This window comes from Narcine bancroftii, chromosome 13 (genome assembly GCF_036971445.1).
Source record: "Narcine bancroftii isolate sNarBan1 chromosome 13, sNarBan1.hap1, whole genome shotgun sequence".
In the NCBI taxonomy this organism is placed as follows: Eukaryota; Metazoa; Chordata; class Chondrichthyes; order Torpediniformes; family Narcinidae; genus Narcine; species Narcine bancroftii.
In genome coordinates this window covers 7,744,753-7,762,495 of record NC_091481.1, presented here as the reverse complement: position 1 = coordinate 7,762,495, position 17,743 = coordinate 7,744,753, and the positions used below count along the sequence as shown (strand labels likewise).

Sequence of the window (17,743 nt, the reverse complement as noted above, 5' to 3'; positions counted from 1 at the left end):
ATTAGTGGTGCTACGCCACAGAGTTACATTTAGGCCACGTACCAGACACAGTACAACTCCAATTATCCAAAATCAGATCCTCCAAAAACCTCATTTTAAAAAATTTTGGATAAATGAGGATATCCGAAACAAATCAGAAATCCTCATTTATCCAAAATCTTTCTCGGAGCTGAACAAACCACACAGGTTGAAAAAAATTCACTCAACGTGAAATTAGAACAACGATTGTCCTCCTTTCAGGTAACTCCCTACCCTCTCTCTTTCCATTTCTTATTTACCTATCCCTATTGACTTTTCTCTCCAAATCGCCCTCTCAAGCTGCGTGCCGCTGTCTCCCAGCCATAAGCGGTCAGAAGAATCCCTTGTCCTAGCGTCATCATGGAGAGTGGCCTCTTGGCAGGAGAGGGACTTTGGGTTCAGTGGCAGTTCCTTCCCTACTCTACCTTCCTCTCCTCTGCACAGCAGAGTTCCGGATGCTGACTCCGAACCATCCCCTCAGCCTACTACTGCACACCAGACACCATGGTGTGCGATTGCGGTAGGCCAAGGGGAGGATTCGGAGTTGGGGATAGGGCGCCCTGGTGACCGGGGAGACAGGAGCCCTCCGACTCACTACTGAGTGTTCCACCAACCCGAGAAGCATCCTCAGAGATCAATGGCAGCAGTGGGGTCGTGATGGGGATCAGCCGTGGCCACCATTTTTTGGGGTGAGAATTAAACATTATTTTAATAGTTATAAAGCCTTCCCTTGTTGTTTGCTGTTGTTTAAACATTGATACAAGTGATTTGCTGTTGCTACTGGGCTGTTTTTAAAAAAAATGACCGGTTCTCAAAAAAAAAAACATGTTTATCTGACATAGGCCCGATCATGCCCATTTCGGATAATCATTGTTGTACTGTAACAGCCAACACCACTTTTATGCAGCGAACAACACTCATTCACCCAGCAGACAAATAGAAGGGGAAAAAAGATTAGGATTTCTCCAAATAAAAGCAGGATGGTTTCCTCAGAAAAAAATGCACCCACACGCAAATGCTGTCACATCAGAGTCACTTCAGATTTATTGTCAGACTACATACATGACATTACATACAACCCTGAGATTCCTTTTCCTGCAGGCGAGACAGAATCACCTCTTATTGGCAGTGCGACAAAATTGTACTCAATGTACACGTGAACAAATAAAGAAATGTAAACAAACTGATTTCAATACAGCAGCTGTTCCTGAACCTAGTGGTGTGAGTTTTGTGGCACCTCTACCTCTTTCCTGACGGCAGCAGCGAGAAAAGAGCATGTGCTGGGTGGTGTGGCTCTCCGACGGCAACATTCCCTGTAGATGTTCTCGATGCTGGGGAAGGTTTCACCTGTGATGTCCTGGGCTGTGGCTACTACCTTTTGGAGGGCTTTACGCTCAGGGGTATTGGTGCCCCCATTCCAGACCATGATGCAGCCGGTCAGCACACTCTAGAAATTATCCAGGGTTTCTGGTGTCATACCAAACCTCCGCAAACTCCTGAGGAAGTAGAGGTGCTGACGTGCTTTCTTCATGTTGCCATTGGTGTGTTGGGCGCAGGAAAGATCCTCTGAGATAGTGACTCCCAAGAATGTAAATTTGCTCACCTTCTCCACCTCTGATCCCCCAATAATCACTGGATCATACACCTCTGGTTTTCCCTTCCTGAAGTCAACAATCAGCTCCTTAGTTTTGGTGATATTGAGTGCAAGGTTGTTGTTCAACCAAGTTTTCACTCTCCCTCCTGTACGCTGACTCATTGCCCCTTTTTTATACAACTCACTATCATGGTATCTTCAGTGAATTTGTAGATGTTGTTGTTGTCGTACCGAGCTGCACAGTAGAGTAGGGGGCTAAGAACGCAGCCCTGTGGTGCTCAGGTGCTGATGGAGATTTTAGAGGAGATGTTCTTACGATTCCTCACTGATTGGGTACCAAGTTTGATTGACAGCAGAACTGTCCAAGCATTTCCTTAATGCCCATTTTCTCTTCTTACATTAAGTTAATTTACAGCATAAACGACCCTGGATGCAATGTTTAAAATCTGTCCAAGCACTCACGCCCAATGTCATCCAAGCACTTCCTCTCTGGGACATGCACAAAACAGAGCTAAGGGGAATTTGAACAGGGAACCTAACAACATAGAAGATTAAAGAAGCAGCTGTATTACTTGCAGATGTTGGGGAAGTGACGCAGTGGCTGGTGATTTTCTCCACGAGTGCTGGAATTTCCAGACTGTACTTCTCCACAACTGCAATCTTCTCCTCCAACTCCAAGTCTTCAACTTGCACTGCATAGTTTTTCAGTCCACGCAAACCACCTTTACGTTGGAAAATTCGGATGAATGGGTCCTGGATTACAAGGTCTTCTAAGAAACAAGATCGGACTGGTTATTATTCTCCAGACATGTCTCACATTCAGCTCAAAAAAAAATAACAAAGCCAGCAAGGACAAATGCAGGCTTAAAGGAATAACAGAATATTTACTGAAGAAAACAAAGGCACCTTCCGTGAAAATCAGAAGAATTTGTAGCACCACTTATTATTTGACAAAAACTCCCTGACTAGCTCCTTGATGTAAATTCATTGAGTGAGCTATCCTGGGCTTCTGGGGCAGAGAACTTTGAAAATCTCTAACCCTGCTTGAAAACAGAGTTCTCCTCATTTCAGTTTTAAATGGCTAACTTCGTATGCTAAGACTGTCCCCTTGTTTCATAGTTACAAGAAAAAGGGGCTGCCAGGGATATTTGTGGAATAGTAAAATTTAAATATGCTTCCAGAGAGATACATGGATATTCAAAAAAATGAATGGGTATGTATCATGATCATAAGACAATAGAGCAGAAATAGGCCATTCAGCCCATCGAGTCCACTCTGCCATTCAATCATGAGCTTATCCATTCTCCCACTCAGCCCCCCCATTACCTTTGATGACTTGGCTAATCAAGAACCTATCAATCTCTGCCTTAAATACACCCAATGACCTGGCCTCATCACAAATTCCACAGTTTTACCACCCTCTGGATGAATAAATTCCTCCACATATCTGTTCTAAGTGGACAGCTTTCAATCCTGAAGTTGTGCCCTCTTGTCCTAAGACTCTCCCACCATGAGAACCAACCTTTCTCTGGATACTCTGTCCATGCCTTTCAAGACGAGAAATGAGGTTCCCTCCTCATTCTTCTACAATGTTCAAATAACAGAGATTTAGTTTAATTTGGGTCCATGTTCAGCACAGACATTGTGGGCTGAATGGCCTGTTGCTATACTGTTCAATTTTTTTTAGCCATATAATTCCTGCAGAGCTTGATTCAAGATTCCTTTCTTGTCATGTAATAGTTGAAAACATGTAATATTACACAAAATTGCTTTCTGCCTGCCATAAGGAAGACACAGAGTTGCCATTAGTGTTGCCTGGTGCCCCTACATGATGTAAAGACAATTTTTTTCCGGCTGGCAATTTGGAACAAGTGATCAGTCTCAAATAAGAATATAGAGGGGAAAGAGAAGTCTTTATGATAGCCTCAAGGGGAAGATAAACATGAGGAAGATTACGAACAAAAGAACAAATTACATTACCGTATATATGTGTGTGATAGTCAAGTTTTGGGGAACAATTTTTAGGGTAAAATTTAGGGTGTCGACTATTACACACTTATTACTTTTGATTGTGCATCGGGAGCTTCAGTGTGTGGGCAATTGGGGCGGTTGACTTTTACACGGTAACAGCTATGGCACATGTATAAACGGTAATTGGATCTAAACTCACTAGTTGCTTGTTCCATCTCCAAGATCATTAGCACCAAAATGTCCAATAAAGTGGTCATTCCCAACGTATCACAACCCTAAGGAGAGAAAGAAATGGAAGCAGTCAGAGTGGTGAGTGCTCAGGAGAATGGTTTATTTAATACGTGGGCAATGTGCATCAGTACACGATACTCACTCCAATGAAGTATATTTTGCATGGATTGTTGCTTGTAACAATGCGTGCGGCCTCGTCAAAGGCAGTAGCCGTAGTCCTGCACAGAAATGCCACCTGACCAACTGAGCTATCAATGGTGCTGCCTGCAACAATGAGTTCATGAGATTACTGCAAGCATAAACTTGAAGCTTCCTGAAGTTGCAAATATGAAATCAGCACTGATGCCCAGGGGTTGGAAAGCTGTAACCAGCAACTCTGGGCATGAAAAGCACAAGGCAAACAGGCTTCTCATAAAATTTAGAGATCACATATAACCACCACCTTCACCTTTGCTCTCCTTCCTCCTAATTTCATATAGCCACCCACTTCAACACCACAGCTGACCAAAGTTTCAATTTATTGTCAGAGTACATTCGTGACATCACATACAACCCTGAGATTTTCCCCCCCCCTGTAGTAAAAACTGGACTGGCTGAGTTCCTCCAGCATTTCGTTTGTGTTTTCACTCTGATTAAGTTTGTTGTTAACGAGTCTGATGGTGGAGGGGTAGCAACTGTTCCTGAACCTGGTTGAATGAATCTCTCAGCGAGAACAGAGCATTTTCTGGGTGGTGTGGATCCTTGATGATTGCTGCTGCTCTCTGATGGCAGCGTTCCATGTAGATTTTCTCGATGGTGGGGAGAGTTTTGCCTGTGATGTCCTGGGGCTGTGTCCACTACCCTTTTGCAGGGCTTTCCACTCAGGATATTGGTACCATTCACCATCTAATCGCACTCACACCACTTTCTCCATAAAAAGGTTTCTTGCCCATTTACCATCTTGCTTTCCACCAACCAATGCCTTGTCTTGGACTTTTTTGAACACATCCAGTATTGTTGTAGCAATGTAAGCGATCTCAGGTCCGAATCTGAAAGTCTGTAAGTACAGAAAGAAATTCAAAGGATCAGGCTGCACTGCAGTCATCCCAGCAACAAGGCAAGCAGGCATGGTGCACAATGAAACAAAGTTCCCTTGTATGCTCGTGTAATAGTCGATCCTGTGTAATAGTTGACCTTCCCTTGTTTTGGCCCAAAAATCACGCATTTTCCCCATAAGAGCCATGTAAAAGTTGACCACCCCCCTATTTTGGCCCTGACTCCCTGCTCATCCGAGCTCCCAACCGCGGACCCTTGCCTCGGTCGCCCACCCATCCAAGCTCCTGATGCCCCATCCGCAGTCTTACCACCCGGTCCTGGCCATCTAATCTCTCGACATCTTGAACAACGCAGGTACTTACAGATCTCAAAAGTTTGACCCGTGTAAAAGTCGACCCCAGAGGTAAAAGATTCACCAGTATGAGATCATACATCATCAAATTAAACGAGAGTTTCTTTCCTGCTGTTATCAGATTCCTGAATGTACTCACAACATCTCTTTGTATGGTTTTTACTGCCATGCTATGTATGGGTTGACTAAATGAATTGCTCGTCAAACAACTTTTTTCACTGTACTTCAGTACATGTGACAATGAAACTTGAAATTGTCTAAGAGGGTGTTCATTACTGCCAGACCAGGCCTCTTATTTGTGGTTTGAAAAGAACATTCTAGAGACACTTAAAAGAATAAAAAGTAATCCTTACCTGTGTTAGACTGATCAGGTGGGGATGTTGGGCTTCAAATGTACCCTTGAAACTACTGATCCGCTGGTGTGGATCTCCCACAATAATCTTCCCACATTTCTGAGAGAATATGATGTCCATAATGACTATAGAAAAGAGAATAATTTGAATAAGTAATGTCTGAAGAATTTTGCAATTGGTTGGTACACTCTTTATGTTGACAGCTCGACAATCAGATGTATAGATTAATGAATAGGATGGTTCACAAAAGGATCTTGGGCTTAATTCGTTGTAATTTAGGAGAATGAGGGGGGGATTGCATTGAAACATTTCGAATGTTGAAAGGCACCAATAGAGTAGATGTAGAATGGTTGTTTCCCATGGGAGGAGAGTCTAGGACAAGAGGGCGCAGCTTCAGGATTGAAGTATGTCCACTTAGAACAGAGGTGTGGAGGAATTTCTTCAGCCAGAGGGTTGTGGAGGCCAGGTCATTGGGTGTATTTAAGACAGAGATTGATAGGTTCTTGATTATCCAGGTCATCAAAGATTATGGGGAGAAGGTTGGGCAGTGGGGCTGAGTGGGAAAATGGATCAGTTTATGATTGAATGGTGGGGCAGACTTGATGAGCTGAATGTCCAATGTCTTATGGTCTTAAGTGCTTCAGGAGCTAAATCCTCTACTAATTAATTAATAAGCAAGTGCAATGGAGCATGTAAACTTTGAGGTAGCAGAGTTGTCACGGGACAACAAAATAGTTGCCCGCTTTGTGCCATTTCCCACAAAATATTAGCCTGCTCTGTGCTCACACCAGCACATAATATCTCAGAAAATCCAAATAGATTGACAATGGCGAGTAGCACACAAGACCGTGAATGATACCAAGCTCAGAGGAAGCTACACATTACTCTTCCCTGCTGCATCAATCTTGTAAACTGTAATCTGGAATTCAATGCACTGGTCCTTCCTAAGATTATCGTCAAATTTAAGGTCATCTCCTTGCACAAGAATAACCTGATGAAACACTGGGTCTTTGGTGCAAAACACGCAGTCATACAGACGTGACAAAAATACAGACAAACAATACATATGCAGGGCAAGTATTCAGCTACAAAAATAAATAAATAAACAAACATCGTTTCATGAATATGAGAGTGTGAGCATTCTCACTGGCCGTGGGAAGAAGCTGCTCCTCAGCCTGGTGGTGTGGGCTCTGATACTCCTTTATGTCTTTCCAAATGGGAGCAGACGGAAAAAAAAAAGCTGAGTGCAGGGTGGAAGAGGTCTTCAATGATTTTGCGCACCCTCTTCAGACAACAATTTTGGTAGATCACTTCGATGGTGGCGGCGGCGGGGGGGAGGGGGGGGAAGGGAGACTCCAGTGATCCTCTCTGCCATACTTATGGCCCTGAGGATTGATCTCCAATCCATTTCTTCACAGCAACTGTACCACACTGTGAGGCAACTGGCCAGGACACTCTCGATAGAGGTTCTTTAGAAGGTTGACAAGATGGTGGCCAGTAACCTTGCCCGCTTCAGTCTTCTCAGGAAGTGCAGTCACTGTTGTGCCTTCCTGACAAGTGAGGAGATGCTCAATGCCCACAACAGGTCACTAGTTAAGTGAACTGCAAAGATCTTGATGCTCTGCACTCTCTACTACAGAGTCATTGCTGCATAGTGGAGGGTGGTCATCTCTTGTTCTCCTGAAGACCACGATCATCTCCTTCGACTTGTCCATATTGAGATTGAAAATCTTTCTCGCCCACAATTTAATGAGATTTTCCACCTCTTCTCTGTAGTGTAACCCATCGTTGTTGCTGATGAGGCCGACTATGTCAACTATGTTATCCTTTTGGTCTCAAATTGTCTACAACAAATAGCAGCCCATTCACCAGTAATGAGCTTGTAACTCAAACCCACTCAACCAGCAGATAAAGTCTAAGGTGTGTTAACCTCACCTGGACTACAATCTTCAGCTTCATCTAAAAAGATGACATCAAACTCTGATAGACTGGGTTTGTTGAGTTGCCAAAGCTTTAGATATCCTGAAAACAAAGTGCAAAATATTAGAATGGAAATTAGAAAAATGTTCTGGATGCTGGATGTCTGAAATAAAAGCATAAAATGGTGGAAATACTCAATCTAACAGGATGGTGACCACTGCAGTGGAACAGCAAAGGGCTTAGAGGCTGAGGGACCCAAACAGACTGTGGTTCATGGGAACCACATACCGGATCCAGGATTCAAGAGGGTGCAGGGGGCAAGAAGGGCTCCCGAAGGGCCTCGGGCACTGAAGGCTTCTTGATCACGACAGAGGTATGGATCTGAAGTTTTGTGTTGCTTATTAATCAAACAGGAATTTGCAAGGCCGCAGGAGCGCTGGAGGCGAATCCGCCGACACTCAGTGACACTGAAGGGACTCTCTTCTGATTCTCTCTCTCATACGGTAAGGGATGCCAGGCGACGCTAATGGTGACTCCTCGTCTTCCTTATGGCAGGCAGAAGGCAGTACCATGCAACATGACATGCCCTGCACTATTATAACAATAAAGGAATCTTAAATCTTGAACATGGAAGGGCAGCATGGTTGGCGTAGCGGGTAGCACAATGCCTTTACAGCGAGCAGGACCAAGATTCAAATCCTGCGCTGTCTGTAAGGAGTTTGTTCGTTCTCCCTGTGTCTGCATGGGTGTTCCCGAGGATTCTGGTTTTTCCCACCATTCAAAATGTACCAGGATTTAGGTTAATTGGGTGTAAATGGATGGCACGGACTCGTGAGCCAAAATGATGACCATCGTTGAATATGCAGTTCAAATCAAACAAACTGATGCTTGCTCAATGTAGATACTCCTCTATTCCCAGACTATCCAGAAGCCTCTTAAGTACCTGCTCCCACCAATATTCCTGGCAGCCCATTCCAGGCACCCACGATCTCTGTAAGTAAAACATTCTGCCCTTTCACCTTTACATGTATGATTGTCATGATTTTATGGAATTCAGTCAGGTCACCCCCTCAAACCTCCTACACTGCAGAGAAAACAACCCAACTTTGTCCAATCTTCTGAAATCTTATTCATCTCTTCCACAATGCATGACAAAGTATTTTAGAAAATCAGCACCTAATTTCATTTACCTTAAATGGGGGGGGGGCTTCATTAGTAATCTTTTGCTGTATTCCTCAAACCTACAGGTCACTTGGCTGAAAAGTCAGTGAGCTTATGGATCGTCTGCCTTCCAAACAAGGTAACGTGTTGAGAAAAGCATCAACTGTTTACAAAGAACAACAGTTCTGTTGGTGTCTACAGATTTTCATGATTTACTTACAATTCGGTTGGGAGTGGACACCAAAAGAACCAGAGAGATAGGAACCTATAATGTGGGCTGCAGAGGGTTGTGAACACATCACTCAAACCCCCTCCCCTCCATTGGCTCCATCAATGCTTCCTACTAACTTTAAACTAGAAAACCGAAAAATAAACAAATATAAAATAACTCAATTCTGTGAAAATTTCTGATAACAAGTCGTCAACTTGAACTGTTAACTGTTTTGTTCTCCATCCTAGTCCCTTAATCTGCAGAATACTTCCAGCACGTTCTGTTTCTAAGTGTGCTCCCAAGGCAATATCCAATCCAAGGCAAAAGAAACGGAAGCTTCTTAAATAACAGAAAAATGCACCCGTCAACGCTAATCAACTTTACCATCATGAGTCATGAAGTAACTGGTTTCGTGAAGATCCACCATCTTTTCCCAAATCCTCTTTGCATCTTCAACCAGTTCCTGAAAAAAGCCACAATTAATTTCAGATTAGGAAAAAAAAGATGGAGGAGAAATGAAATGTGTGCAGCTTGAAACATCTGAGAGGGCTCCACATCAAGCCCATCACTGATCAGGATAAAGTTTCATACATGAACTGCAGGCTCTGGCAATTAAATAGTCTAACACAGAGCCAAATAGGATACAAACAGGCCCTTCACACCATCAGGTCTGTGCTGACTGCCATGCACCCATTTACACTAAGCCCATATAAAACTCTCCATTGAATTCTACCACTCATATACTCACTAGGGGCAAGTTGCAGAACTCAAATAATCGATCACCCTGTTCATCTTTGGAATGTCAGAGGGCATAGAACATAACAGCACAGTACAGCCCTTTTGGACCTCAATATTGTGCCAACCTACATATGCCTACCAGAAAAAAACTAAACCCTTCCTACCTCATAACCCTCTATTTTTCTTTCATCCATGTACCATGCCCCCAATGCATTCCAGAAACCCGAAACTCTATATTAAAAAAAACGTACCCATGATGTCTTCCCTAAACTTCCCTCTTTACACTTTGTACAGATGTCCTCTGCAATTCCTGCCCTGGCAAAAAGGCGGTAGCTATCCACCTTATCTATGCCTCTCAGAATCTTGTAGACCTCTATTAAGTCACCTCTCATCCTTCTCCGCTCCAAATAGAAAGTTTCAGTTCTGCTAACCTTGCCTCATAAGACTTATTTTGCAATCCATGCAACATCCTGGTAATGGATCTGGAGTAAACCCATGCAGTCACAGTGAGAATGTGCAAGTTCCACACAAGCAGCACTGGGGGTTAAGATTGAATCAGATGTGTTCATGCCCTAAAACAGATCCAACTGCATATTTCCTTCCATTGATGCTGTGTGACCTCCAGCACTATCGTTCCAGTCGTCGGAGGCATCAGGTCTATCAGATGACAATTGCATATGCCCATGGAAGACAGTGGACCTTTCTCTTAACAAAAAGCTCCATATGATGCAGTAAATTTGATTTTGTGTGTCAACAGACTGGCAAGTTTCTAAGTCACAGAGAATAGGTGTATGTTTAAACTTCTTTTAACAGCATGAAAGCAGTCAGACTTGCGAGTGTTGAAATCTTTGAATTGTGGGAACTGCTCCCTGGTTCTGCATTACTGACTGCAGATTAATCTTGAGTTCAATCCCTAGGGCCTAGGCTACGTCCAACCATCTCTTCTCAGTAGGCTATTGAAATTATCGATGAAATTAAGGCCATCCTTAAACAATGGAGAAGCGAGATCCCTTGGTAAAGAAAGGACGTCAGCCAAAGGGCAGAGTTAGATTGTTCAGCGAATGCCTTCAGATAGCCTTCAGCTCTTGTTAAATCCTACATGTATGGACGAGGGTGAAGTACAGGAGAAAAAGGTTAGAAACTGTGACCCAGCAATGTTTATCACCTTCAGGACAAGTCTGGAAACAACTGAGGAATAATCCTTTTTTTTTCCAAAATTTATTTATTGATCCTGAAAAACAACTTTGTACACATTATACAGATGTGCATTGGGCTCCTATTTTCTTTATTTAAAGAGGAAAACCCAAACACAGATAAACAAATGTTCACATACACCCTTAGACAAACTAAAGGATCATTCTGGCTGTAATTTATAGACTTACAAGTTTCTCATGCTGTTCCAGTGGCCTGCTATCTCCATATGTGCTCCTGCTATCTCCATATGTGCTCCTGCAGTCTCTTGGTATGTGAGCAACGGTGATAGACTTGTCCTTTGAGGAGAAAAAGGCGCCGAGGCACTGACAGATCAAATTTGCTCGAGAAAGGCTGCCCTGTGCTTCAGGAAATCTAACAGCAGCAAATGGCTTCAGTCCATAAATCAATAGTTTCCTCTTCTGATGGTATCTAAGAGAAAAGGTCATTTTGTTTATATTAAACCAATGAAGAAAATTCATGCCTATCTGTTAGCTACACTTTATGAAAATTGCCATTCCATTTATTACGCCTCCTGAAGACAATTACATCTTTGGATTAGCTTCAAAGCACAGACAGAATCAGAATTTATTGTATGGAAAGTGGGACGGCACGGTTAGCTGCTACAGCACCAGGGACCAGGGTTCAAATCAGGTGCTATCTGGAAGAAGCTTGTATATTCTCTCCCATGTCTGCGTGGGTTTCCTCCGGCTGCTCCTCCCACCTTTTAAAACACTCTGGGAATTGTTTGGGCAGAATGTGCTCATGGGTTGAAAGGGCTGGTTACCATGCTGTATGTCTAAAATTTTTTTAAAACTAAACATGTCACAAAATTCGCTATTTTATGACAGGTACAAAATCACTATAAATTACATTTTAAAACATAAATAAATTACAAAACGAGAGGTAATGTCACCCCACAGCTATTAAACAAAACAACCATCAATCCCCACATTTAATACATGCTGCGTATTCAAGGGCTCTGCCTCCACCTTCCATCACCTCACTCCCACATGCACGCACCTTCTAATCAGAAACAGTATTCAGGAACAGAGGCAAAAGTAGGAAAAAAAAGCAAAGCAACTCTAGGGAGCCCTTCAATTTGTGCTGGGGGTTGGCGGTTTCTGTCTTGAATGCCACATTTTCTAAATCAACTGTTCCAGAACAGATGCAGAGATGCACAGGCTGCCACTAACGCAGCAAGGGATTGCCAACACCAACAGTCCCCTACACCAGTCATCTTCCAACTGGAGGCCATCTCATCAGAAGTCACTCTACAACCAAGTAAGTTGCTGGTGAATGACTGAAGATGAAGTGATGAAGTGGGAAGTCTTGGCTAGGACACTGCCATTTTTCCTGGCTTCTCTTCATTTCGTGCCTGGGATAGTTTGTTTTTCTTAACATACCATGTGCAAACAATAATACAAAAAGAAAATGCGGGGGTTGAAATTCATCCTCCTCTTGGCTTAAATGGAGCAGAATTTCGGAGTTCAACTTTTTCCATCCCCTATAAATGAGGTGCTTCGGGGGTGGCCTTGAACCTTTAATGAGTCTTGAGAATACAAAATTTTAAGTTGGGAAGAGTCCTGCAAGTCAGCCGTTAGCACATTTTCCATTGTTGTCTGGACATCTGTCCTGGGTAAACTTGTACCTCTCACTTTGTTCGTTTTAGATTGGTCACAGTGTTTGAGCTACCGAAAGAAAATAGACACACACGCCGAGAGCACTTCAGTTTGTACAAACCTTTATCACTAAATCTAAAGCTGATTTCAAACTACAATGTGCAAGCCCTTCCCAATTATACTTATCAACGCCTGGACTGGTCCCAACTGCCGAAGCAAGGCAATGACCGCATACTTGTAGTAAGTTGCCGTGGCGCCGGTAGCAGCTTCTCCACCTCCCCCGATGGGGACATTGGTTGGACTCTAGAAGTTCTTCTTCTTGCTGAGACACGTTTCCACCCCTCAGAGAGTCTGAAACTTCAGCAGCGGGACCATGGCTTATATTTCCCAAAAACTGCTTACCCAAACACCTATTCCCAGCACAAAAAAAAGATAACCAAGCAGCCTAGGCTACTATCAAATACCACAACTTTCTAGCTTATCACTTCAAATACAATGATCTCGTTAGCTGCAAGGTCTCGCTTGACAGTCTGCGACCCACAAAATCCCATCAATATCAAACAGCAACCGGCTAACAAGCAGGAAGATTAAACGTTCTTGGTACCAGATGTTTTTTTTGTTAGATAACTGCATCTCTGGGCCCCAAGGTGGAATTTAGCTTATGTCTGATGATTCTTACATTATTCTCAAAGTAGGTTACTGATACTCAGCCTTGCATAGGCAAAAGCATGGTTTAAATCCTCCATTACAACATCAGAGGACTCACAAACTGGCGATGAAACCATTCAAACAACCTTTATTTCAAACTCCTAAGCCCAGTTGAGAGGTTTCCAACCCATCCTTCTAGAGGCAAGTGTAGGTACAAAAAGTGAAAAGGATGCATTTCAGCCCCACAACGGTGAGTCCCTCCACATCAAATACACCAGCACCATCTCCTCCAGCTCTCCTCCTCCTCCTTCATTCCTTCCTTCTATCAGAGAGCTAACCCTTCTTAGCCCTCAGCCTCTCTCCCCCTTCAGTTCTCAGCTTCTAACTCTTCTACCCTCCCACCTGCTTCTACCTGTTACCTTTTACCTGTTAGCTTGTGATCTACAGAAGCACAGGAGTCAGTGGTCACATGTTAGGGCCAAAGGTTGGTTTATCTGCTGGAGCTAATCAACAGATGAAGAGAATACAGAACAGTACAGCACAGGAACCGGCCCTTCACACCACATACCTGCACTGAATATGATGCCCAAATTAAACAGACTCTGCTGCTTGCATGTGATATTTATCCTTTCATTCCCTGGATATTTATGTGACTATTTAGACATAGGCATACAGCACGGTAACAGGCCCTTCCGGCCCATGAGCCCGTGCTGCTCAATTATGCCCATTTGTCCTACACCCCTGGTATGCTTTGAACGGTGGGAGGAAACCAGAGCACCCAGAGGAAACCCACACAGACACGGGAAGAACATACAAACTCCTCACAGACAGCGCCAGATTCAAACCCAAGTTGCTGGCACCGTAACAGTGTGCATCTTACCGCTATAGAGTAGCCTCTTAAGTACTACTACTGCAATGGAATTGGATTCTATTAATCGTATAAGATTCTGTCCACCCTATCAATGCCTTTCGCAATTTAATATCTCTATTTATTTCTATCAGGTCTCCCCTTCAGCCTCCGAATCTCCAGAGAAAACAGTCCAGGTGTGTCCAACCTCTCCTTTTATTGCTCTAATCTAAGCAGCATCCGAGTAAACCTCTTGTGAATGTCGAATGTTAGACAATAAGAACATAGGAGCAGAAGAAGTCCACTTGACCCATCAAGTCTGCTCTGCCATTCCATCGTCAGCCCCACTCCCCTGCCTTCTCCCCATAACCTTTGACACCCTGACTACTCAGAATCCTATCGATCTCTGTCTTAAATACACCCAACGACTTGGCCTTCACAGCCGCCCGCGGTAGCAAATTCCAGAGGTTCACCACTCTTCGGATAAAAAACTTCCTCTGTTTTCTCCTGAATCAATCGGTTTTAAAGGGCACCCTTCAATCCTAAAGTTGTGCCCTTTTGTCCTCGGCTCTCCTACCATGGGAAATAACTTTGTCACATCATCTCTCTCCACACATTAAAAAGAGAGACTGAATGCAGTCCATTCCTTTCCTACTTACTTGTAGCCGATACACTGATAGGCTTTGTGGCGCATGCTTGTACACTCCACATTTGGAGGGAAAAGATAACCAGTCTCCTCTGGAACAGGCTTAGTGGAAAGGACATACAGGAACCGGAGATGAGGTCGACGCCAGGCATACTCAATCAGTAAAGAGGTTTTACCTGTACCTAAGGTAGAAGGAGGATTAAAAACATTAATGAAACATTAAAATGTTTAATTTTAAATTTAGACCTACACACAGTAACAGGCCCTTTCTGCCCACGAGCCAGTGCCACCCAATTAACCCTCAACCCCCAATATGTTTTTGAACAGTGGGAGGAAATGGAAGCCCATGGAGGAAACCCGCATAGACATGGGGAGAACGCACAAGCTCTTAACAGACAGCATGGGATTTGAACCCCAGTGCCGATCACTAGGACTGTAACAGCGTGGTGCTAACCGTACACACACATAGTTATGGATAAAAGCTAGTGAATTCTGTTACAAAAATAAAACAACTAGGTTACAGGAGCAAAATGGGAGAGATTTTGTAAAAAGGATATCCAAATCAGAATGTATTGTTGTGAACATGTCACAAAATTTATTGTTTGGCGGCAGTAAAAACATTTCAAAATAAATAATGCATGAAAATAGGATAAAGTGAGGAAATGACTGTGGTTCATTGTCCATTGAGAAATCTGATGGCAGAGGGGAAGAACCTGTCCATGTGCTGCTGAGTGCTTGTCTTCAGGCACCTGTACCTCATTGTTGATAGTAACAGAGAGAAGGGGGGCATGGCCTGGGTAGTGAGGGTCCTTAAGGACAGAGGCTGCTTTCTTCAGCACCTCTTCTAGATGCCCTTGATGGAGTGAAGACTGGTGGCTGTGATATCGCAGGCCGAGTTAACAACCATCTGGAGTTTTTGGTTTTCCCTGTCCTGTCCATTGGCACCCATGCCAGACAGTGTCACAATCAGTCAGAATACACTCCATGCAGAAATTTTCTAGGAGTCTTCGATGACAAACCAAATCTCCTCAAACTCCGCACAAAGTATAGCCGCTGGTGAGCCTTCTTCATGATTGCTTTATCTTGGAGGCCCGAGAACAGATCCTCAGAGATGTTGAGACCCATAATTCTGGTTGAAGAGTGTCAGTTTTGATATCAAGTAGACCATTGCTCCAAATATTTTTATGTAAGGTCTTGTGACACAAGTATTGCTGGTATAGCCAGCATTTAATGCTAATCCTTCATTCCTGTTGAAACATTAGTGAACTAGATTCATTCTAAACTATAAGAAACTGGAGGAACTCAGTGATCAGCCAGAACTTGTGGGTAGAAATGTTCAATTGACATTTCAGATGGGGACATTTTACCTCTATCCTTTCCATTGTGTCTCCCAAAGGCACCTGGAAAAAAGGGGGTGTGAAAGGATGGTTGACGATGTGGGTGGGTCAGGTTAGTTATGCCAAATAGATGTTTATATCCTGACTCTAGATACTTGCTATCTGGGATCAGCATTAACATCCCTCACATCTCTCCCCCCACTCCCCCCTTTCCACAAGGACAGCCATTCTGTGGAGGGCATACTTAAAAAGTTCACAGTGGTAAGAGTAGCAATGATAAGGGTAGGTCTGGATGCAGTACTGGAGTTACCTAAAGGCAAAGAGTCTCCAATGAGACAAATACCTTTTTTACACTGATACTTCAAGTTGGGTATAATCCACCTTTAATACGCCTTGCCTACCTATATAAACATGACAAAGGTGGATTGAGGGGTAATTTCAAACCTTGCCAAGTGAGGTAATACCAGAGGCGAAGTGAGGCGAGTGTAAAAAGGTGAGCCATGTTGTCAGGTCCAAATGGGAAAGGAATGTAACGTCGTGATGACCTCTTATGTGTGTGATGTAAATGCGGTAGTTTAAAATCTAACCAACAGCTACTGCCCAGTGCACATATTTTACATCCACTAGATGCCAACACTGCCGTGCTACATGTCCCGCTCCAGGAAAGATGGCTGGCTTGCTGTGTAAAAGGACTCATAGACCTGGCATTTCTTCTGCGTGAACAAGCGAGCCACCTTCCAGAGACGGGTCGTATATATGGCAATAATGCAGGTTTTAGTGTAAAAAGAGTAAAACTGGATGCCTTTGTGAAGAGAAGGAAGCTGAACAAAGATTAGTGGATTAAAACACAAAAGTATGTAGTAGAGGCTGTGATTGAAGTCAAAACAGATATGGAGGAACTCAGCAGGCCAAACAGCACCAGCGTGAGAGAGAGAGAGAGAGAGAGAGAGAGAGAGAGAGAGAGAGAGAGAGAGTGAGTGAGAGGGAAAAATAATCAGCAAATTTTAAGCCAATACCCTTGACACGATCTGCTTGCCAGGCCACTTCTGAGCAGCCAACAGCTCTGCCCCTTTAAGTCTTGTATGTTTTTAAAAAAAAAACACAGCTGCTGCGTTCCAAGAAATTATTTCCAAATTCCCTGAATGCAGTTTGTGTAACCATCTTTAATCCCAGATGGTTAAAGCATCTATCTTCTATGACCATTTGGCTTCAGAAAGCTCTGGGACCTGCCCTGACCCACATCACTATCTATTCCCTGGCACACCCTCTTTTTTGGTAACAGGTCTCACAACGACATGGATCCTCCTGAAAATCATTCACAAGGCTTCACAATGAGTATTATAGCAATGATCAGAATAGCTCTGGGCACAGGACCAGCATTATCTAACGTCAAGGAGTCTGCAGTGAGCCAGACTGTTGAGGCTATGTAACCAAAACAAAGTGGCTGCAAGCACCAGATAACATGAGGCGCACAAGAGCAAATAATTAACTCAAAAATTATGCTTCCTGTGACATTTGCTATCAGCAAATGCAACAATATTGATTGTACTCAAACAGCAATTCAGGAATTCTCCCACAAATATGTTTCCTACAAAATATGTGAAAGAATGCAAAAAAAATATTGTCGGCTGCTATTCCATGACAACAGGAAGTCTCGGATTGCACAATGCCCTGAGCTGCACCTCTGCAATTTCTTGCACTCTTGGGCAGCACAGTTCCCTCAACAGGCTGCGATGCATCCAGAAATAGTGCTTTCTTTGGATCATCTATGAAAATTGGTAACTTTGAGGACATGCTAAATTTCCTTCAGCTTCGAAGTTCATAGTTTAGAGTTATGTAAAAACTCAATGCTGGAGAAACTCAGCAGG

The 17,743-nt window shown here is 43.4% G+C and overlaps 1 protein-coding gene across 4 annotated transcripts in view; it reads right to left on the bottom strand.

The window, feature by feature from the left end:
- fbxo18 (F-box DNA helicase 1) overlaps positions 1-17,743 on the bottom strand; it is a 117,078-nt gene that overhangs the window by 78,494 nt on the left and 20,841 nt on the right. For all 4 annotated transcript variants that reach the window (XR_011348000.1, XR_011347999.1, XM_069908550.1 and 1 more), the window contains exons 9-17: positions 14,552-14,720; positions 10,967-11,207; positions 9,231-9,309; positions 7,490-7,576; positions 5,555-5,679; positions 4,751-4,850; positions 3,957-4,078; positions 3,783-3,858; positions 2,185-2,382 (exon numbers count right to left, since the gene is read on the bottom strand). Coding sequence is in view for 2 of the 4 variants with exons in the window: in XM_069908550.1 (XP_069764651.1) it covers positions 2,185-2,382; positions 3,783-3,858; positions 3,957-4,078; positions 4,751-4,850; positions 5,555-5,679; positions 7,490-7,576; positions 9,231-9,309; positions 10,967-11,207; positions 14,552-14,720 (1,197 nt within the window). In the remaining 2 variants the exon portion in view is untranslated. The remainder of the gene's footprint in view (positions 1-2,184; positions 2,383-3,782; positions 3,859-3,956; positions 4,079-4,750; positions 4,851-5,554; positions 5,680-7,489; positions 7,577-9,230; positions 9,310-10,966; positions 11,208-14,551; positions 14,721-17,743) is intronic.